The 24,644-nt window shown below is 38.2% G+C and overlaps 1 protein-coding gene across 2 annotated transcripts in view; it reads left to right on the forward strand.

Moving 5' to 3' along the window:
* The window catches only part of beta4GalT7 (beta-1,4-galactosyltransferase 7), a 100,508-nt gene that overhangs the window by 44,123 nt on the left and 31,741 nt on the right, over positions 1–24,644 (forward strand). The window contains exon 4 of one of the 2 annotated variants that reach the window (XM_067143142.2): positions 19,124–19,270. The exons of the other annotated variant lie outside the window; for it this stretch is intronic. Within the exon in view, the coding sequence (XP_066999243.2) occupies positions 19,124–19,270 (147 nt within the window). The remainder of the gene's footprint in view (positions 1–19,123; positions 19,271–24,644) is intronic. 2 annotated transcript variants of the gene reach the window in all.

Here is a 24,644-nt window from a genome sequence, read left to right on the forward strand (position 1 = left end):
CACAATATCAGGTAGTAGGCAGTACGTGGAAAAGCAGAATCCGCAAAAACTGGCAAGGGTTGGCATTTCTGAATTACAAGATGGCTGTTAATTCGAAATCACTTAATTGGAAGTCTGATTTCTGTATTACAAAGACTTTGAATTAACGAGGTTTTACTGTATCGCAAAACTAACATCAGATTTTGCCGGTGTGTCTATTTCAAGTGTTTACATTGCACGAAAAGAATAATCCACCACCGGTCGTGTTACTGTGCAGTAAAAAGAGGTCACGTGTGAGAAGTGTTTCAGATGTGGAATGTGACGAACTTGTAAGTAATTTAGGAGAGGATTCTAGTGATGCAAGAGACAACGAATCTTCCCATCTACAGGGAAATGAGCCTATTGCAAGTTCAGATTAATGAAATACCTGTCACGTAAGTAGGCCTATTTGCTCAAAATATATTTCATAGCAGTGATAATGTATTTTTATCATCTCAGGCAAAGCAGCTATATCCGTAAATTTACATGTTCATATTTGCGTAAAGACCACGTGGACCTCGTGGAGTGATATGAAATGTTTGTTTATGCCTACGTTACTCTTTCGATGGAAGGAATTTTAATTCATTTCATTTTTATTTTATTTTTTTCAAAATGAACCTTTCTAAAATGAAGGTGCGGGCATTATTCGACAGTGGGGATTACTCGGGTAAATACGGTATTGCTACAAAATGGTCCAATTTCTAATGCTCTCTGTGCAAATTTCAATAGAGACGTAAAGGTTGAGTCTACCAACTTTAGTGTGGTAATAACAGTACTGTACAATCAAACTTTCACCAAAAGGTCAATAATTACATATGTATTACAATTAAATAGAAGTTTGGCATGATTATACAATTAAAATTTCATTTAGTTTTTGACTACACACTAACAAAGTAACAGACACTAGATAGAACTGCACATACACATTTACTGAGTGGAACTGCCAGAATGAATGTGCGGGGCAAGAGGGTGAATCATACCTGTGACCATGTCCTTGGCAAAAATAAACCCCTGCTACCCTTTGTCGCAGTACATGCTACATGCTGCTGTGCTGTTTGAATCGGTTAGCCGCAACGAACGGTTTTGTGAGTATTTCTGCTAAGTATTTGTCTTAATAATTAAATAAATTAAAGGAATGAATTAGCTGGAAAAAACAAGGGGAATTGTACAAATTGCTTTTTTTTATAATTTCTAATTTCAGGCAATTTTTTTAAACAAATCTTAGTTGTTCAGTCTGTCAAAAAGAAAAAAGTCAACTGGCTAAAATGGAATTTTAAAATATTTTTTCTCCACAATGTGTGTGGTGGGGGGGAACTGCTCCCTCGGTCCTCCTAATCGCCGCTACTGCGGGTGATTCTTACCTGTTTTTTTGGTGCATGATTGTCAAATATTTCCAGTACCATTGAATTGAATTTGTTTACTTTAGAGTTTATGTTCTGAAAATTAGGTTTACTATCCCAAGACAAGTTATATGCATCATGGCATAGTTTGTTCCGGTCCATATGTCATAAATCATGTATTGTAATGTAGCGTGGTTTGTACTTAGGTATTCTTATAGAATAACACACGTACAATATTTAATGTGAAGAGATTCCAGGATACTTTCTGTGGTTGATTTGTAACAAGAAGATCCATTACAGTATGACTTGTGTGGTCAGAGTAATGAACGTGATTAGTAGCGTTCTGAGGGGTAATATCTTAATGTTTGTGGTAAGAAATAAATTCAGTAGGTTGTTCGCTTCACTGTGATTCATGGTGTGGGTTACTGTAGTCACGTCCTAGTTCGTGAACCATGGGCAACAGCTGAGTGGCGTAGTAAATGGCCCTGAGAGTCAGGATACCAGTTGCTATGGAATGGGAGTGGGCATCTCGGACATATTCTGAATCATGGCCCTCCTTGTGCGTGGTCCCTAACCCGTTAAAGGAGAGATCCTCACTTGGACTATGTGTAAGTAGGGTAGCATCCTACTTCATGAATTTACCAAGCTCAGAACATTTTAAAGCAAGCCCCAGACTAATGGAAGTAACGAAGTCCCGCTCTCATTTGACAGGCAAGGGACTCCTTGGAAACAACTTGGCGAATGAAATGGAATTTGATGGGAGGTATCAATATTAATTGGGCTTATGAAAGAAATAAAGTAGAACTGGCTGAGTCAGCAAAGAGGATGCATCTGGATATACTAAGAGTAAGTGATATTCGGGTTAGGGGAGATAACGAGGAAGAGATAGGAGATTGTAAAGTGTATTTGAAGGGTGTTAAAAAAGAGAAGGGCAGATTGTGGAGTAGGGCTGTTTATCATGAATACTATTGCACACAACATAGTTTCTGTTAGGCACGTAAACACGGAAATCAGCTAATGTAGTGCGTAGATTTGGCAGTTGGAAGAATTAGGATGAGACTTATCTCCGTGTATTCACCTTGTGAGGGTGCAGATGAGGGTCGACAGCAAGGACAGGATAGTGTTAATGGGTGATTTCAATGTGAAAGTTGGAAATAGAACTGAAGGATATGAATGGGTGATTGGTAAATGTGGGGAAGATATGGAAGCTAATGGGAATGGGAAGCATTTGCTGGACTTCTGTGCTAGTAAGGGTTTAGTAGTTGTGAATACATTCTTCAAGCATAAGGCTATTCACCGCTACATGTGGGAGGCTAGGGATACCAGATCCATAATAGACTATATCTTAATCAACTTCGAATTCAGGAAATCTGTTAAGAATGTACGAGTTTTTCGGGGATTTTTCGATGATACAGACCACTATCTGATCTGTAGTGAACTAAGTATCTCTAGGCCTAGGATAGAAAAAGTGAAATCTATCTCCAAACGAATAAGGTTAGAAAATCTCCAGAACGAGGAAATTAGACAGAAGTACATGGATATGATTAGAGAGAAGCTTTGAACAGTAGACAGTAGGTTCCGGATATAGAAAGAGAATGGGTGGCATACAGGGATACTGTAGTAGAAACAGCAAGGGAATGCCTAGAAACAACTGTGTGTAAAGATGGGAAAAAGCAAACATCTTGGTGGAATGATGAAGTGAGAGCAGCTTGTAAATGTAAAAAGAAGGCTTGTCAGAAATGGTTCCAAACAAGGGCCAATGCAGACAGGGAGTTGTACGTTGATGAACGGAACAGAGCGAAACAAATAGTTGTTGAATCCAAAAAGAAGTTGTGGGAAGATTTTGGTAATAACCTCAAAAGGCTAGGTCAAGCAGCAGTGAAACCTTTCTGAACAGTAATAAAGAATCGTAGGAAGGCAGGGAAAAAGAAATTAATAGTGTTTTGTGTAATTCAGTTGAACTCATAATAGATCCCAGGGAATCACTGGACGGGTGTAGGGAATATTTTGAAAATCTTCTCAATGCAAAAGGAAATCTGCCTGGTGGTGTCGTGAACAATCAAGGTCATGTGGAGGAGGAAAATGATTTTGGTGAAATTACGCTTGAGGAAGTGGAAAGGATGGTAAATAAACACCATTGTCACAAAGCAGCAGGAATAAATTAAATTAGACCTGAAATGGTGAAGTATAGTGGGAAGGCAGGGATGAAATGGCTTCATGGAGTAGTAAGATTAGCATGGAGTGTTGGTAAAGTACCTTCAGATTGGACAAAAGCAGTAATTGCACCTATCTATAATCAAGGGAACAGGAAGGATTACAACAACTATCGAGGTATCTCATTGATTGGAAGGGAGGGTGCGATCAGTCGTTGAGAGGAAGTTGGATGAAAACTAGTGTGGTTTCTGACCACAGACGGGCTGTCAGGATCAGATTTTCAGTATGCGCCAGGCAATTGAAAAATGTTACGAAAGGAGTAGACAGTTGTGTTTTGTAGATCTAAAGGAAGCATATGACAGGGTACCAAGGGAAAAGATGTTCGCCATACTAGGGGTCTGTGGAATTAAGGGTAGATTATTAAAATCAATCACATGCATTTATGTTGACATTTGGGCTGCAGTGAGAATTGAAGGTAGAAAGAGTTCTTGGTTCAAGGTACTAACAGGGGTTAGACAAGGCTGTAATCTTTCAACTTTGCTGTTCATAATTTACATGGATCATCTACTAAAAGATATAAAGTGACAGGGAGGGTTTCAGTTTGGTGGAAATGTAGTAAGCAATCTGTCCTATGCTGACAACTTGATCTTAATGGCAGATTGTGCCGAAAGCCTGCAGTCTAATATCTTGGAACTTGAAAATAGATGCAATGAGTGTGGTATGAAAATTAGCCTTTCGAAGACTAAATTGATGTCAGTAGGTAAGAAATTCAACAGAATTGAATGTCAGATTGGTGATACAAAGCTGAAACAGGTAGATAAATTTTAAGTATTTAGGTTGTGTGTTCTCCCAGGATGGTAATATGGTAAGTGAGATTGAATCAAGGTGTAGTAAAGCTAATGCAGTGAGCTCACAGTTGCGATCAATAGTGTTCTCTAAGAAGGAAGTCAGCTCCCGGACGAAACTATCTTTACATTGGTCTGTTTTCAGACCAACTTTGCTTTATGGGAGCGAAAGCTGGGTAGACTAAGGATATGTTATTCATGAGTTAGAAGTAACAGACATGAAAGTAGCAAAAATGATCACTGGTACAAACACGTGGGAACCACGACAGGAGGGTGCTCAGAATGAGTAGATAAAGGCTGAGTTAGGAATGACTCGATGGATGAAGCTGTGTGCATAAACCAGCTTTGGTGGTGGGGTCACGAGATATGAATGGAGGAGGATAGGTTACCTGGGAGAATAATGGACTCTGTTATGGAGGGTAAGAGAAGTAGAGGGAGACCAAGACCACGATGGTTGGACTCGGTTGCTAACGATTTAAGAGGTATAGAACTAAATGAGGCCCCCAGCACTAGTTGCAAATAGAGGATTGTGACAACATTTAGTAAATTCCCAGAGGCTTGCAGACTGAACGCTGAAAGGCATAATGGTCTATAATGATAATGTGTGTATGTTCGCTTCACTAGTCTGCTTTAAAAGGTCAGTGTTCAAGTCACCCATGGCTATAATGTCATCACATGCCGAGATAAGATATGCTAATGCCTCTTCAAAATCATCAGTATGTCTTATTTTAGGTGGCTTGTATACAATCCCTATTAATATCTTTTTATGGCAGTCTCATTCTACAAACATATATTCTGGTCACAGTATAAGTCTTGGGTGGAATGTGTAAATTATCCTATATTTTAGGTCATTTTTACAAAAATATAAAAAAATATAAAAGCCCACCACTTATTTTGTCAGTATGGTCATGGTGTAATATTGACTATACTGTACATCAAGGTAAGCTGCTGATGACAGCAAGTCTTTATGCATCCAGCTTTCACTGATTCCAATAATATGTACATTGTTCACTTCAAAATTAGCCTGTATCTCTTCCAAATGAGCTAATAATGACTGTCCATTTAGGTGGCGACAGTGTAATGACTGCGAGTGGCTCCTGAGCTTCTTTTGCAACACAAGTCCCATTGTAGGCGATAGGGACGAAGGAGAAGGGGTGGGAAGGAATACAGCTCAGTGACTTAACCATTGTGCCGGTCAACAGGCATATGGAACTAAGTAATAGGAAATAAAATTAAATCAGAAGTAAAATGAGCTTATCCGAGCAACCTGGTGAGTAGATCCACTGACTTTTACAAGCATACACACACACACACACACACACACACACACACACACACACACACACACACACACACACACACACACACACACACACACACACACACACACACACACACACACACACACACACACACACACACACACACACACACACACACACACACACACACACACACACACACACACACACACACACACACACACACACACACACACACACACACACACACACACACACACACACACACACACACACACACACACACACACACACACACACACACACACACACACACACACACACACACACACACACACACACACACACACACACACACACACACACACACACACACACACACACACACACACACACACACACACACACACACACACACACACACACACACACACACACACACACACACACACACACACACACACACACACACACACACACACACACACACACACACACACACACACACACACACACACACACACACACTAATTAGTCATCATCATCATCAATGTCCCACTCCAGTTGCCCAGGTGTGCTTAACAAGCCTCCTCCACTCCTTTCTGTCCTCCCACTTTTCCTGCTCCATTACTTCTGCCACATCCAGTCCAGGTTCTCTAATGTACTTCCAAATCTGATCCATCCACCTTCTTCTCGGTCTTCCAACTGGTCTCTTTCCCTTAACTTCTCTTTCCAATTCCCTTCTTGCTACCCGTTCCTTTCCCATTCTTTTTACATGTCCAAACCATCTCCGTCTTGCTTTCTGTATGTTCTGTAATAATGGTTCTATATTTAGTTCTTCTCTTATTTTAATATTTTGGATTCTATCTCTTCTTGTATTTTTAACCAATGTTCTTAAAAATTTAATTTCTGCTGCTTGGATCTTACTATCCTGTCTCTTATTAGTTACCAGCGTTTCTAGTCCGTATGCTACAATTGGTATGAAACACTTTTTATATAATGTTAATTTTGTTCTCTTGGGTACTTTTTCATTCCCTAAAAGCTCTCTGACTTGATGATAAAATGTTGTACCTTTACTTAGTCTGTTATTAATTTCAGAGTTGATTTCATTACTTCCATTAATAATGCTACCCAGATATGTAAACTGTTCTACATTCTCTAACCCTTCTCCGTCTATGTTCAATTGGCTTCTCTTTTTCTCTTTCCCACAGTGCATGACTACAGTTTTCTTTTTACTAATTACCATTCCAAACTCCTTCAGATTTTCATTCCAGTCTCCTTTGTACTTCCTTTTCTCCCTTTCTTCAAATTACCACATCATCTGCAAATACCAAAGCATTAATTTCATCACTACTGATACTCTGTTTTACACGTTTTATGATTTCATCCATCAATATAATAAACAATAATGGCAACAGTGCACTTCCTTGCTTGAGACCGTTTTTTGTATAAAATGTTTCAGAGTCACCACTCCCCACTTGTACACTGCTTTTACTCTCATGATACAACATCCCTATTAACACTGATGGCATGCTTCTATAATAAAAAATTACCTTATACAAAACAGGAGTATGACTTTGATATCTGAATAATGGTACACACACAATTTCTGTCTCTAAGTTCACGAGTTCATCCTACTCCCTGCAATGTGTTCTAACTTGTGCCATCGTGCATATTTGCATTTTACTTCTTCCATCTTCCCATAAAACACGCATGCGTTCATCTTGAGTCCAGCATTTCTGCAATCCCCATAAATCCCTTGCCTGATTAACGATATTTTTCCTCACACTTGTGTGGGACTCGGTTAGCATGCACCCACTACCCTTCAAAACTCGCTTCACACTCCACACTCAGTCGCAGTTATCGTACCAAAGGAACTTAATAATGTTTGGTCGATTTCCATATGAGACCAACTCAGCAGACGTTTAATTTCGGCAGCACAGCCTGTGGCAACGATCCACATCAAGAAGTGATAGTTCCGCTGAAAATTTATTTTTCATTGTCTCTAGTATTTTGTTGTAAATATCCTCGGATGACTGTTCCGGGACACCATGTAACAAGAGACAGTTCCAGCGACTGTACTGTTTGGCCTCATCCAATATGCCATCTTGTTTCTGAAGCCGATCTTTTTTTTTTTTTTTTTTTTTTTTTTTTTTGCTTTACGTCGCACCGATACAGATAGGTCTTGTGGCGACGATGGGACAGGAAAGGGCTAGGAGTGGGAAGGAATCGGCCGTGGCCTTAATTAAGGTACAGCCCCAGCATTTGCCTGGTGTGAAAATGGGAAACCACCGAAAACCATTTTCAGGGCTGCCGACAGTGGGGTTCGAACCTACTATCTCCCGAATACTGGATACTGGCCGCACTTATGCGACTGAAGCCGATCTTAAAGAGCCTTCAACTCCCCTTTAAGCTTAGATATGCCTTGCCGGGCTGAGTGGCTCAGACGGTTGAGGCGCTGGCTTTCTGACCCCAACTTGGCAGGTTCATTCCTGCCTCAATCCAGTGGTATTTGAAGGTGCTCAAATATGACAGCCTCGTGTTGATTGATTTACTGGCTCGTAAAATAACTCCTGCAGGACTAAATTCTGGCACCTCGGCATCTCCGAAAACTGTAAATGTAGTTAATGGGACGTAAAGCCAACATCATTATTATTAGATATGTCTTCACTGGCCTGTTTCTTGAATGCCTTTAACTCACTGCCAAGCACATTGAATGGGTTGGTGGTACTGACTGCTAAGCCTAAGCACACTTGGAATACTGTCATGCAATGTTTGAAGGGTGATATCTTCCTAGGTACTTCCTTCAGAGACATGGTTTTTATTTTTAAAGAAGAAGGCACTTAAATGTATAACTTAGTTCACACAGATCATCAGTTTCTGAATCTTAACTTTCTGTTTAAGGAGGGTGTAGCAAGAGCAACTTTACTCGACCATCTCATTGCCACATGACATTCTAGTTCACACATATTAATATTTTTCCCCAAATACAACTTAGAGTCAGTGGTCCCACTCTCATTCAACGTAACAATCTTATTCCATATTTTGTGAGTTTGTTGGGGATGTACATCCAGAAAGGACAGCATCTGCAAAATCCGGCCAGTTATTCGTCAATGGTTGTGTAACTCCTGACTTGTAGGAATCTTGACAATTCTTGATAAACTCATCCCACACTTCTCGAATGGCTGCAAATTTGTCACTTGCTCATTTCTCTAACCTAGTAGATTTATCTTTGAACCTAAGACACTTGGACAGAAAATCAGTGCTCGCTTGATATTATCTCCTTATTTCTGTAACCAGAGAAAGATGGATTAGATAGCTTTCTTGTGGGAAAATAATTTGTTTTTGTGGCTGCTCATAACACAAGTATACTAAAAAAGATAATTGATTTCTTCCCTGCTTGTTTGAGAAATTGTTGGATTAGTTGTAGTGTAGTTGCTGCTCTAGTTTTCAACTTTTGTATCTTATTGTAAATGTCATTGTTATCATAGGTAAATTTGAATACATCTTTAGCATTAGTCACCTCCTCTATGTGGACATTATCCTTTACTTCTGCCTTTTGAAGATCCTCACACACTCCCCTTATTCACTAATGGTTCCTGGAATGACCTTTTTGGAACCTATTTCTGGCTTAAATTACCTATACATATTCTTCCATTTTTCACTAAAATGAGTATGATTGCCAATTATGCTTGCCATAATGTTATCCTTAGCTGACTTCTTTGCTAGATTCAGTTTCCTAGTAAGTTCCTTCAATTTCTCCTTACTTCTGCAGCCATTTCTAACTCTGTTTCTTTCCAATCTGCACCTCCTTCTTAGTCTCTTTTTTTCTCTGTTATAATAAAGTGGGTCTTTACCATTCCTTACCACCTTTCAAAGGTACAAATCTGTTTTCACATTCCTCAACAATTGCTTTAAACCCATCCCATTGCTGTATCATTTTCCACCGATTGTTGCACTAATTATCCAAACAGATGATGATCTCAACAATCGGTCCACAATTTGCACAAAACTACATCCAAGTATAATATGAGCATATCGAAACAAGTAACTAATGGCTTTTAAAGAGAAAGAACCCATTCCTAGCAAAATTTGCTTAAACAGTGAATTTTTGCAAAAGAGTAAATAAGTTTACTTATCTGGGCTGTATACTAAAGACAATAGGTTGGGATATAGTACCATATCTGAAGTACTTATTTGATTACTGTTTGCATGAAGGAGCTATACCAAATGAATGGAGAGTAGTAGTAGTAGTAGTAGTAGCCCCTGTGTACAAAGGAAAGAGTGATAGACATAAAGCTGAAAATTACAGGCCAGTTAGTTTGACATGCATTGCATGTACGCTTTGGGAAAGCATTCTTTCTGATTATATTAGACATGTTTGCAAAATTAATAACTGGTTCGATAAAAGACAGTTTGGGTTTAGGAAAGGTTATTCCACTGAAGCTCAACTTGTAGGATAGCAGATATCTTGGATTCAGGATTGATCTGTCTAATGCATTTGATAGGGTAGATCATGGGAGACTACTGACAAAAATGAGTGCAATTGGACTAGACAGAAGAGTGACTGAATGGGTTGCTAGATTTCTAGAAAGATCTCAGAGAATTAGAGTAGGTGAAGCTTTATCTGACCCTGTAATAATTAAGAGGAAAATTCCTCAAGGCAGTATTATTGGACGTTCATGTTTTCTTATATATAAATAGTATGAGTAAAGAAGTGGAATCAGAGATAGGGCTTTTTGCAGATATTGTTATTCTGTATAGAGTAAGAAATAAGTTACAAAATTGTGAACAGCTGCAAAATGACCTCAGTAATGTTGTGAGATGTACAGCAGGCAATAGTATGGTGATAAACAGGGTTAAAAGTCAGGTTGTGAGTTTAACAAATAGGGAAAATCCTCTCAGTTTTAATTACTGGGTTGATGGGGTGAAAGTTCCTGATAGGGATGACTGTAAGTACCTAGGTGTTAATATAAGGAAAGTTCCTCATTGGGGTAATCACATAAATGGGATTGTAAGTAATGGGTACAGCTCTCTGCTACTGGTTATGAGGGTGTTTAGGGGTTGTAGTAAAGATGTAAAGGAGAGGGCATATAAGTCTCTGGTAAGACCCCAGATAGAGTATGGTTTCAGTGTATAGGACCCTCACCATGATTACTTGATTCAAGAAGAAAAAATCCAAAGAAAAGCAGCTGGGTGATTTTGGACAAAAGAGTAGCATTACAAAAAGGTTGCAAAGTTTGGGCTGGGAAGACTTGGGAGAAAGAAGACGAACTGCTCGACTAAGTGGGATGTTCGTAGCTATCAGTGGAAAGATGTTCTAGCCAGTTTTTCACTGATGTTAAGTTTATTCCAAGTGAAAGTCTCGATGGTGACCACCAGCTTTTGGTTGCGCACATTGTGAACGTCCATCTGCAGAATGTCAGGAGCAAGAAAATGCCAAAGATAAATCAATCAATCAATCAATCAATCAATCAATCAATACTGATCTGCATTTAGGGCAGTCGCCCAGATGGCAGATTCCCTATCTGTTGCTTTCCTAGCCTTTTCCTAAATGATTTCAAAGAAATTGGAAATTTATTGAACATCTCCCTTGGTAAGTTATTCCAATCCCTAACTCCCCTTCCTATAAATGAATATTTGCCCCAGTTTGTCCTCTTGAATTCCAACTTTATCTTCATACTGTGATCTTTCCTACTTTTATAAACGCCATTCAAACTTATTCGTCTACTAATGTCATTCCACGCCATCTCTCCGCTGACAGCTCGGAACATACCACTTATAATACCAATATATAATACCAATATAATGGTCCGTTATTGGACATTATAAATTTTCCAGCTAACTCATTCATGGTTGCCTGCGTTTCGCCCTCGTGTGCTAAGTTAGGCTCGTCAGTTGGGACTTAGCACACCACCCAAGACGCAAGGCTAGTGCATACTGTGGAGGCCACTGCATAGGCTATTTGAAGCCACCAGCAGTGCCAATGCACTATGAGAGCTATGTCTCATTTCCAAAAAATAGATGCCTGCCTGGCTATCAAATGATGTAGATGTTGATTCCCATACGGATTCCGTATGGGAATCAACATCTACAACATACCACTTAGTCGAGCAGCTCTTCTTCTTCCTCTCAATTCTTCCCAACCCAAACATTGCAACATTTTTGTAGCGCTACTCTTTTGTCAGAAATCACCCAGAACAAATCGAGCTGCTTTTCTTTGGATTTTTTCCAGTTCTTGAATCAGGTAATCCTGGTGAGGGTCCCATACACTGGAGCCATACTCTAGTTGGGGTCTTACCAGAGACTTATTTTCACTCTCCTTTACATCCTTACTACAACCCCTAAACACCCTCATAACCATGTGCAGAGATCTGTACTCTTTATTTACAATCCCATTTATGTGATTACCGCAATGAAGATCTTTCCTTATATTAACACCTAGATACTTACAATGATCCCCAAAAGGAACTTTCACCCCATCAACGCAGTAATTAAAACTGAGAGGACTTTTCCTATTTGTGAAACTCACAACCTGACTTTTAACCCCGTTTATCAACATACCATTACCTGCTGTCCATCTCACAACATTTTCGAGGTCACGCTGCAGTTGCTCACAATCTTGTAATTTATTTGTTACTCTATAGAGAATAACATCATCCGCAAAAAGCCTTACCTCCGATTCCACTCCTTTACTCATATCATTTATATATATAAGAAAACATAAAGGTCCGAAAATACTGCCTTGAGGAATTCCCCTCTTAATTATTACAGGGTCAGATAAAGCTTCACCTACTCTAATTCTCTGAGATCTATTTTCTAGAAATATAGCAACCCATTCAGTCACTCTTTTGTCTAGTCCAGTTGCACTCATTTTTGCCAGTAGTCTCCCATGATCCACCCTATCAAATGCTTTAGACAGGTCAATCGCGATACAGTCCATTTGACCTCCAGAATCCAAGATATCTGCTATATCTTGCCGGAATCCTACAAGTTGAGCTTCAGTGGAATAACCTTTCCTAAAACTGAATTGCCTTCTATCGAACCAGTTATTAATTTCTTAAACATGTCTAATATAATCAGAAAGAATGCCTTCCCAAAGCTTACATACAATGCATGTCAAACTTACTGGCTTGTAATTTTCAGCTTTATGTCTATCACCCTTTCCTTTATACACAGGGGCTACTATAGCAACTCTCCATTCATCTGGTATAGCTCCTCCGACCAAACAGTAATCAAATAAGTACTTCAGATATGATACTATATCCCACCCCATTGTCTTTAGTATATCCCCAGAAATCTGATCAATTCCAGCTGCTTTTCTAGTTTTCAACTTTTGTATCTTATTGTAAATGTCATTGTTATCATATGTAAATTTTATTACTTCTTTGGCCTTAGTCTCCTCCTCTATCTCGACATCATCCTTGTAACCAACAATCTTTACATACTGCTGACTGAATACTTCTGCCTTTTGAAGATCCTCACATACGCACTCCCCTTGTTCATTAATTATTCCTGGAATGTCCTTCTTGGAACCTGTTTCTGCCTTAAAATACCTATACATACCCTTCCATTTTTCACTAAAATTTGTATGACTGCCAATTATGCTTGCCATCATGTTATCCTTAGCTGGATGCTAGGAGAAGATGGGAAGAAAGAAGAATACCAAAGAAAGATCTCAGCCACATTACCAAAAAATGAACAAACAGGCATAGAAGAAGAGTGGCTATCATTGAAGAACACCCTGGTTTCAGAAGCTGAATCAGTATGTGGAAAGACAAGTGCAACGTGCAGGGATAAAGAAACACCATAGTGGAATGAGAGGCTGATAATTGCTGTGAAAGAAAGAAATGCAGCAAAGAAGAGACTAGATAATGAAAAACAGAACTCGGTCCACCAAGAAGAGGAAAGTCAGTACATGGCACATGAGTACTGGAACAAGAAACTATTTGTGAAGCAATGGATTAAAGAAGAAATGGAAACATGCTGGGATGAGTTGAATACCAGGCAAACAGAAAACTGTGAAAGTAATAGGTAGTTGCTTTATAAAGTAGTCAAGAACAGAAGAAGAGAGCATGTCAATATCCTTGCACTGGAAACAGATGATGGGAACCTGGTGACCAAGGGAGATATTCAATAAATTTCCAAATTCTTTGAAATTAAGAAAGGCTTCAGTGTAAACAACTGATAGGGAATCTACCGCCTGAGCGACAGCCCTAATTGCAGATCAGTGTTTGTTGGTCGGTTGGTTTTCACCATCCCTATTAACACTGATGGCATGCTTCTATAATAAAAAATTACCTTATACAAAACAGGAGTATGACTTTGATATCTGAATAATGCTGTCATTTGAAGAGTAATGCATTACATATTTTTGTGCAGTAAATGTATCACCTTAGGCTTTTATTGGCTGTGTTCGCTATTTTCAATCAATCAGTCAATCAATCAATCAATCAATCAATCACTACTGATCTGCATTTAGGGCAGTCGCCTGTGTGGCAGATTCCCTATCTGTTTTCCTAGCCTTTTCTTAAATGATTGCAAAGAAATTGGAAATTTACTGAACATCTCCCTTAGTAAGTTATTCCAATCCCTAACTCCCCTTCCTATAAACGAATATTGGCCGCAATTTGTCCTCTTGAATTCCAGCTTTATCTTCATATTGTGATCTTTCCTACTTTCAAATACACCACTCAAACTTATTCGTCTGCTGATGTCATTCCACACCCTCTCTCCACTGACAGCTTGAAACATACCACTTACAAACCATAACTCTCATCTTTGTTCCGTATTGAAAACAGCTATCTCACAGTTAATTGTACTGAATAGATGGGGTAATAAAAATACTCCTTTTGTAAACTTAGTGACATACCACTTAGTCCAGCACCTTTTCTCCTATCTCCCAAGTCTTCCCAGCCCAAACTTAGGAACATTTTTGTAATGCTACTCTTTTATCGGAACTCACCTAGAACCAAATCGAGCTGCTTTTCTTTGGATTTATTCCAGTTCTTGAAACAAGTAATCCTGGTGAGGATCCCATACGCTGGAACTATACTCTAGTGGGGCATTACTAGAGACTTATATGCCCTCTCCTTTACATCCTTAATACAAACCCTAAATACCCTCATAACCATCTGCAGAGATCTGTACCCTTTACTTACTATCATATTTATGTGGTTACCCCAATGAAGATCTTTCCTTATATTAACACCTAGGTACTTACAATGATCCCCAAAAGGAACTTTCACCCCACCAACACCGTAATAAAAACTGAGAGGACTTTTCCTATTTGTGAAACTCACAACCTGACATTTAACCCTGTTTATCATCATACCATTGCCTACTGTACATCTCACAACCTTATCGAGGTCATTTTGCAGTTGTTCACAATCCTGTAACTTATTACTCTGTACAGAATAACATCATGTGCAAAAAGTCTTATCTTTGATTCCACTTCTTTAGACATATCATTGATATATATAAGAAAACATAATGGTCCAGTAATACCGCCTTGAGGAATTCCCCTCTTAGTTATTTCAGGGACTGATAAAGCTTTGCCTCCACTAATTCTCTGAGTTCTACTTTCTAAAAGTATAGCCAGTGCGGCCAGTATCCAATATTTGGCAATATTTGGGAGATAGTAGGTTCGAACCCCACTGTCGGCAGCCCTGAAGATGGTTTTCCGTGGTTTCCTATTTTGGGGCTGTACCTTAATTAAGGCCATGGCCACTTCCTTCCTACTCCTAGCCCTTTCCTGTCCCATCGTCGCCATAAGATGTATCTGTGTCGGTGCGACGTAAAGCAACTAGCAAAAAATATATATATAGCCACCCATTCAGTCACTCTTTTGTCAAGTCCAATTGCGCTCATTTTTGCCAGCAGCCTCCCATGATCTAGCCTATCAAATGCCTTAGATAGGTCAATTGCGATACAGTCCATTTGATCTCCTGAATCCAGGCTATCTGCTATATCTTGCTGAAATCCTACAAGTTCAGGTTCAGTGGAATAACCTTTCCTAAACCCGAACTGCTTTCTATCAAACCAGTTATTAATTTTGCAAACATGTCTAATGTAATCAGAAAGAATGCTTTCCCATGCAATACATGTCAAACTGACTGGCCTGTCATTTTCAGCTTTATGTCTATCACCCTTTCCTCTGTACACAAGGCCTACTATAGCAACTCTCCATTCATTTGGTATAGCTCCTTCATGCAAACAATAATCAAATAAGTACTTCAGATGTGGTACTATATCCCAACCCATCTTTAGTATATCCCCAGAAATCTTATCAATTCCAGCTGCTTTTTTAGTTTTCAACTTGGTATCTTACTGTAAATAAATTTTCTCTGTTTACTTTTGCTCACAGTGTAGCCTGGGAGATATTTGCAAGAAAGGGTGAACACAAAATGATCCATAGCTTGCCATATACTATGTGCGTCTGACGAGAAGTCGCGGCAGGTTATAAGTACAACACGAATAACAGATACTACACTCTAAGCTACAAACATTGGTCGTGGCAGACAGTGCGAAATCTCTGAAACAGCTGCATGTTCACTATTAACTTGTTCATATGCAGTATTTATAATTACTGTAATAATAAAGCACAATTTGCACTACACTTTGAAACTTCAGAACAGCATCGCATTTCACAAGAGTAACCGCAGACAGTACAGATGTTTATTGTCGGGCCTTGAGACTTGAGGTAGGCACATAAGCGGTAGCCATGGTTACCCCTCGCACCTCTTACCAATCTGCTGAAAAACCCCTTCCACCCAGCCCCTCAATTGTTAAATCGTTCTGGTCACCTATTACACATAAGTTGATTCCTCATGGAGATTAAATAATTCATGAAAGGTTTTTCTAACTATAGTTGCAAGTGTTGAAATACTTTGTGTGCATATAGAGTAATCTTGTTTGGAATTTCAGTATTTTTTTGAACATTCTTCCAAATTTCAGTACCCAGAATCGTGATACTTTTGACAGTCTATAATTCCATATCAAAATCATAAAGAGAGTAATCAGCGCAATTCTGATCATTATCAGTGTATCCCAACTTTCAGCAACAAGTAGTAGTAGTAGTAGTCCGCTCTAGAAAGCCGAGAATAATGGCCGAGAGGATTCGTTGTGCCGACCATACGACACCTCGCAATCTGCAGGCCTTTGGGCTGAACAGCGGTCACTTGGTAAGCCAAGGCCCTTCAAGTGGTGTAGTGTCATGGGGTTAGTAGTACCAGTAGCAGCAGCAGTAGTAGTAGTAGTAGTAGTAGTAGTATGGTCTAGAAAGCCAAGAATAATGGCCGTGAAGATTCGTCGTGCTGACCACACGATACTTCGCAATCTGCAGGCTTTGGGCTGAGCAGCGGTCACTTGGTAAGCCAAGGCCCTTCAAGGGCTGTAGTGCCATGGGATTAGTCCTCCCCCTGTGGGTGGGGGCGGTAGAATAACACCCACGGTATCCCCTGCCTGTCGTAACAGGCGACTGAAAGGGGCCTCAGGGGCTCCTAACTTTGGAGCGTGGGTTGGCGACCACGGGGCCCTCAGCTGAGTCCTGGCATTGCTTCCACTTATTTGTGCCAGGCTCCTCACTTTCACCTATCCTATCCGACCTCCCTTGGTCAACACTTGTTCTTTTCCGACCCTGACGCTATTAGGTTTGCGAGGGCTAGGGAGTCTTTCATTTTCATGCTCTTCGTGGCCCTTATCTTCCTTTGGCCGATACCTTCATTTTTCGAAGTGTCGGACCCCTTCCATTTTTTTCTCTCTGATTAGTGTTATATAGAGGATGGTTGCCTAGTTGTACTTCCTCTTAAAACAATAATCACCACCACCACCACCACCACCACCACTGGGATTAGTCGTAGTAGTAGTAGTATACACTTAACCACACACATATTATTACTTATTAATACAATGACACTGATAAACTTAAACACACAAAGAAGAAAGAAAGAAAAAAGGAACTGCCTACATAATACAGATTTGAGAAAAATTTCTGTAAATTTATAATTTTAAGTCCTCTGAAATGTTGTTTAGAAGCAGGCTTCAAAGTCATCAGTCAAGGAGGCTGGATGAATTCATCGGCTAGGATGTGAGAAGTGTAATATGTTAAAATTCCATTTAACTAAAACACATCTGCTTCATTATTATTATTATTATTATTATTATTATTATTATTATTATTAACAACATATTTTTCAAAATAAATATATGCTAATATTACCTGTGGAGTAACTAGACTGTATGTATGTATGTATGTATGTATGTATGTACTCCATTCAATTGGTGCTCTTATAGTCCATATTCAGTTTTTTTGTCTGACAAGAACTTGTGTAGGGTGTGGTGTCATCCTCAGTTTTTCCCTTACATGCCATTCATCATGACACCTGAGAGCCATGCATTACTCTTGCTAAAACAGCTGTGGCTGTGAAAATAAGTGAATGTTGTTTTTTATTACAAAACTGTAACTTTGCAAAGGAAAAAATTAAATGTATCCTCCTAATTCTGTACAAAACATAATTCCATCATTAGATGGAGCAATAAAATTCAAACATGTGTTGACTCATTTAAGCTATCTTCACTGAAATAAGGGCAGGGGTTAAAGTAATCTACATAATACAAGCTAGATATGTGCTAAAAACATAATGAAGGAACAATTGAAAAGCAAAGGAGGCATGACAGAAATAAAAACAATAACAATATACAATATTTACATCACTAAAAGGAGCAATAAATAACTCTCTGAGACAAATTCAGTGAAAAAGTTTAATATAAAACATAATTGAGTCCAAAAAGTGCCCTAGCCTAAGAAGATAAGAAAACAAATTATACCGACGGAAACAAACAATAAATGCTTGTAGTCAGTTTGCGGACCTCTTAGTCTAAAACTATTTTAGTTTGATAACAATTCAAAAACAATTACGAAAACACTGTGTTGAAAATTCAGGCTGACAGTCTGTCTTTGTAGAAACACCATCACCAACGAATGGCTAGGAGGGGAGTGAAAAAGCTTGAGAAACCAAGTTTGAAAGGACAGTAACTTATTCTGTTTTTCGGGAGATTGTGGATTTAAACCCCACTGTCAGCCCCTGAAGATGGTTTTGTGTGGTTTCCCATTTTCACCCCAGGCTGTACTTTAATTAAGGCCACGGCCGCTTCCTTCCCACTCCTAGCCCTTTCCTATCCCATCGTCACCATAAGACCTATCTGTGCTGGGGCAACGTAAAACAACTTGTAAAAATAATTGTATTTCCATGTGCAGAAAAATATGTTATATTTCTTTTTAATCCAGTTATTGTGAATGTATCTACTGTATGTCTAGTTTCCCGTATCATTTCTTCAAAGAGGAGGAATTTTGCTTATGAAAATGCTCTTGCATATTAGTCATACCCATGATTTATTTGTTATGTTGCTAATCACTGAACTCTGTTGAAATACCATTTTACTTAGGCTCTTCACTGGAGTTTTGTCATTTTAATTTATCTTATCTCCTGTTTTGTGACTTTAGGGAAGATTTTCTACGTGTTAATGGAATGAGCAACAAGTATTGGGGATGGGGTTTGGAAGATGATGAATTTTATGTCCGTCTCAAAGAAGCAGGTCTGAATGTGTCCAGACCTGTCAGTATTTCTACTGGAACAAACAATACTTTCAGGTAATGTGTGTTATTAGTATTCCTGTTTACTTCAGATTATTTTTCCCAAAACTGAACTGGTTAGTAATATAATAATATTAATAAGTATTTAAAACATTTATTTAGCCAAGCCTTTGCAGTGCTCTGGAAATTAAATAAGTAGGAAGATCAAATATAATAACATAAATAGGCAGGAAGGTGACCTTTATCAACTGGAATGTAAAAGACACACACCTAGTAAATTTAAACAACACAAGAAAATATACAGGGTGTTTCCGGGTTGATAATGCAAACTTTTAGAGATGATGGAGAAGAGCAAACGTATCAATTGAGATCAGGAACACTCATCAAAAAATGACTGAGTCAAAAGTTATATGCCAGATTTGTTGTGGGGTGCCGGCTTCGATGGTGGGGTCATGTGAGGCGAATGGAGGAGGATAGGTTACCTAGGAGAATAATGGACTCTACTATGGAGGGTAAGAGAAGTAGAGGTAGACCAAGACGATGATGGTTAGACTCAGTTTCTAACGATTTAAAGATAAGAGGTATAGAACTAAATGAGGCCACAACACTAGTTGCAAATCGAGGATTGTGGCGACGTTTAGTAAATTCACAGAGGCTTGCAGACTGAACGCTGAAAGGCATAACAGTCTATAATGATAATATATGTATGTATGCATGCCAAGTGACAGTGGGCTACAAGAATGGCATGTTAGGTACCAAAATGGGTTTAAAAAAATGCAATATAAATTTAAATCTTATAACGGTTGTGTAGTATTATTTGAAGTGATTCCACATTCTTTATATGAGTTGATTATGTGTGTATGTACAGAAGATATTATGGTAGAATTTTGTAAATAATATAAATTTATTAAGTATGAACTGTGTGTTTTATAGAAAACTTGTTATTTTAAATTGTATATTACTGTATTTTAGGAAAATGTCTTCTTTTCTTTTTAATTTAAAATCTAGTGGTTGAAGATAATGTATTTTTGTGTATCATTTGCCACGAAGGTAGACACCTCATTTGCAAATAAAGTGATTTTGATTTGATTTGAACCTACGGATTGTTTGTACGATGTAATAGATTGATTTTATTTACATGTACTTGCTGACCCGACCAACATGTAGGTGATTTTTAAAAATAACTGTTAGGCTCTTCAGTCTGCCGAAACTAACTTTGAATAAATAAATTTATAAACTATCTGAAAGAGAAAACATATGGTAAAAGTATTATGCCTGAAAAGGAATCAGCTTAACTAAAGTAGAATGACATGTTTTGTTCTTGAAGGAACATCATCATATTTTATCAAATCACACTCAAATATTTAAAAATAAATATTTTTTTATTTCTGTTTAAATACTTAGGAACTTGAAATCTGGAACTCTACTGTCTCTGCTCCAGAGACAAAGGAGGACATCATTAAGATAAGTTCCAGGTTTCAAGTTCCTTAGTATTTCAACAGAAATAAACATAAATATTTAGGCCTATTTCTAAATATTTGAGTGTAATTTGATAGAATCTGATGATGTTCTTTCAAGAACGAAACATGTCATTCTATTTTAATTAAGTTGATTCTTTTTCAGGTATAATTCTGTCAAGAGAAATATGCAGTGAACTCGTGGGCAGGCATAGTCAACGATCATCTAATTGGCCCGTATCTTCTTCTTCCTTGCTTAACTGCTCCAGTGTATAGTACCGGCCTTAAGTATTTTAACAAACGATTAAATTGCTCTGTTCTCATTGTTTATTAATGGAATGTGTGCACTTGTACAACACAAATAATTTGACAATTTGTACACCCAACCAAACCATCATATTCATACACACATAAATGTATAACACAAAATAATTGCACTATAGTAATACATGAAGACCATAAATATTTTGACACATGTAACTAAGCAGAAAAACCATTCCAGAAGTTCATATGTACCTCGTATCATCTAGTATTTAGTCGGGTAGCTTTGTTTGTAGAACTGCTACTCATCGAGTTGACATTGAGTCCAGCAATTTCTCAAGGCATGGGACATGAATTTTGGACTATTCTTCATTTAAAGCTTCATGATATGCCTCCCTGTTTGTGTATGTTTTGCATTTAACACACCTTTTGAGTTCCTCCCTTACCTTACATGTTCAATTGGGTTTAGGACAATCAATAACCCTGACTCTTTTTCTTTCTCAGACATGTTTTGACAAACTTGGAGGTATGTTTAGGATGATTTCCATTCTGATGCAACTGCCCAAGAGGCATGTTTTGTTTAGCATATGGTACTATATGTTGTTCAGTGATCCTGCCATATACAAATTGAGACATGATGCCTTCAGTTTTTACCAGTGGACCAACTCCAGTTCTAGAAAAGTAGCCCCAAGCCATTACATGACCACCATGTATTACTGTGGGTTTTTGGTACCATACACCATTGCGTGTGTTAATTGGACATCTGACAAAAAAAATTTCGTCTGGGTTGAACATATTGAATTTACTCTCATCACTCCACAGTACTTCGCTCCATTCCTTGTTTGTCAAAGCACCATATTTCTTAGCAAAGGCAAGTCAAGTCTTCCTGTTCTTTGCTGAAATCAAGGACTTCTTGCTTGGTCATCAGCCCATAAAACCTTGATGTTTTTAGTTGTTGGGGTCTCACCACAGACAAATATGCTCTCTCCTTTACATCCTTAATACAACCCCTAAATAACCATGTGCAGAGATCTGTACTCTTTATTTACAATCATATTTGTGTGATTACCCCAATGAAGATCTTTCCTTATATTAATACCTAGGTATTTACAATGATCCCCAAAGGGAACTTTCACCCCATCAATGCAGTAATTAAAACTGAGAGGACTTTTCATATTTGTGAAACTCACAACCTGACTTTTTTTGCCGTTTATCATCATACCATTGCCTACTGTCCATCTCACAACATAATCAAGGTCATTTTGCAGTTGCTCACAAACTTATAACTTATTTATTACTCTGAACAGAATAACATCATCTGGAAAAAGCCTTATCTCTGATTCCACTTCTTTACACATATCATTGATATATATAAGAAAACATAAACGTCCAATAATACTGCCTTGAGGAATTCCAAACCAAACCAAACCAAACCAAACCACATGGCACTACAGCCCTTGAAGGGCCTTGGCCTACCAAGCGACCGCTGCTCAGCTCGCAGGCCTGCAGATTACGAGGTGTCGTGTGGTCAGCACGACGAATCCTCTCGGTCATTATTCTTGGCTTTCTAGACCGGTTGAGGAATTCCCCTCTTAATTATTACAGGGACAGATAAAGCTTCACCTACTCTAATTCTCTGAGTTCTACTGTATTTTCTAGAAACAGGTTCACCAATTCAGTCACTCTTTTGTCAAGTCCAATTGCACTCATTTTTGCCAGTAGTCTCCCATGATCTACCCTATCAAATGCCTTAGACAGGTCAATCGCAATACAGTCCAATTGACCTCTTGAATCCAGGCTGTCTGCTATATCTTGCTGGAATCCTACAAGTTGGGCTTCAGTGGAATAACCTTTCCTAAACCCAAACTGACTTCTGTCAAACCAATTATTAATTTTGCAAACATGTCTTATATAACCAGAAATAATGCTTTCCCAAAGCTTACATGCAATGCATGTGAAACTGACTGGTCTGTAATTTTCAGCTTTATATCTATCACCCTTTCCTTTATATACAGGGGCTACTATAGCAACTTTCCATTCATTTGGTAAAGTTCCTTCATGCAAACAATAATCAAACAAGTACTTCAGATATGGTACTATATCCCAACCCATTGTCTTTAGTATATCCCCTGAAACATTATTAATTCCAGCTGTTTTTCTAGTTTTCAACTTTTGTATCTTACTGTAAATGTCATTGCTGTCATAGGTAAATTTTAATACTTCTTTAGTATTAGTCACTTCGTCTATCTGGACATTATCCTTGTAACCAATAATCTTTACATATTGCTGACTGATACTTCTGCCTTTTGAAGATCCTCACATACACACTCCCCTTGTTCATTAGTGATTCCTGGAATGTCCTTCTTGGAACCTGTTTCTGCCTTAAAGTACCTATACATACTCTTCCATTTTTCACTAAAATTTATATGGCTGCCAATTATGCTTGCCATCATGTTATCCTTAGCTGACTTCTTTGCTAGATTCAATTTCCTAGTAAGTTCCTTCAATTTCTCCTTACTTCCACAGCCATTTCTAACTCTATTTCTTTCCAACCTGCACCTCCTTCTTAGTCTCTTTACTTCTCTGTTATAATATAGTGAATCTTTACCATTCCTTACCACCTTTAAAGGTACAAACCTATTTTCATATTCCTCTACAAATGCTTTAAACCCATCCCAGAGTCTGTTTCCTTTTTTATTTACTGTTTTCCACCGATCATAGTTATTAAAAACTCTCTCATGCCTGTTTTATCAGCCATATGGTACTGCCTAATAGTCCTAATTTTAATATTTTCCTTTCTTTCACATTCATTTTTAATTACCACAAAAACAGCTTCGTGATCACTAATACTATCTATTACTTCGGTTTCTCTATAGAGCTCATCTGATTTTAGCAGCACCACATCCAGAATATTCTTCCCTCTAGTTGGTTCCATCACTTTCTGAATCAGGTGCCCTTCCCATATTAACTTATTTGCCATTTGTTGGTCATGCTTCCTGTCGTTCGCATTACCTTCCCAATTGACATTTGGTAAATTGAGATCATCAAATTATTATAATTAAAGAACCACCTTTCCAATACACAAAATCCTTATATTTAGGATGAAACCAGTTAATCACAAACTGGACATGTTTCACTCAACTTTGTGAGCATCATCAGCAATAGTTAACATAAATCATTGGTGGGTCAGGGCCCTGATCCTGGTGTATATCACAAAAGAATGTCTAATATACATGGTTAAAAATATATAAATTTAACACTTTAAAATAATCAATAAGATTATTTATGTCTATTAAAACAAAAACAAAATTTTTCATTAAAATTGTTTAAAATGTAAACAGAATGGATGGCTTAGAAGTTAAAAATAGTATATGGTAATTAGATGTTCGTAAAAATCGTTGTCCAATATATCTACGCTCGATTGCATTAAACTGTTTGATAAATTCAGTTTTTCATATCAGGGCGAGTTCTTATTATAAACTATATTGCTGTTTTTTAAAAATAAAGATGATGAGAAGCGCTAAATCGCACACGATGGTTGAAAAACGAAGTTCACTGGTGAAAAAATGTCGTCTAGATCGGCGTGAATTAGCCTTTATGGGACTCCTTGCGTTGTAATTTCAGCCGTTATTTTGTGCAGTAATGTGTTGAAATTGTTCTCCTAACGGAGAATTACTGATCTATTATATGGAATTGATCGGATGTATCCTGAA

Source organism: Anabrus simplex, chromosome 3 (genome assembly GCF_040414725.1).
Source record: "Anabrus simplex isolate iqAnaSimp1 chromosome 3, ASM4041472v1, whole genome shotgun sequence".
NCBI classification, from domain to species: Eukaryota; Metazoa; Arthropoda; class Insecta; order Orthoptera; family Tettigoniidae; genus Anabrus; species Anabrus simplex.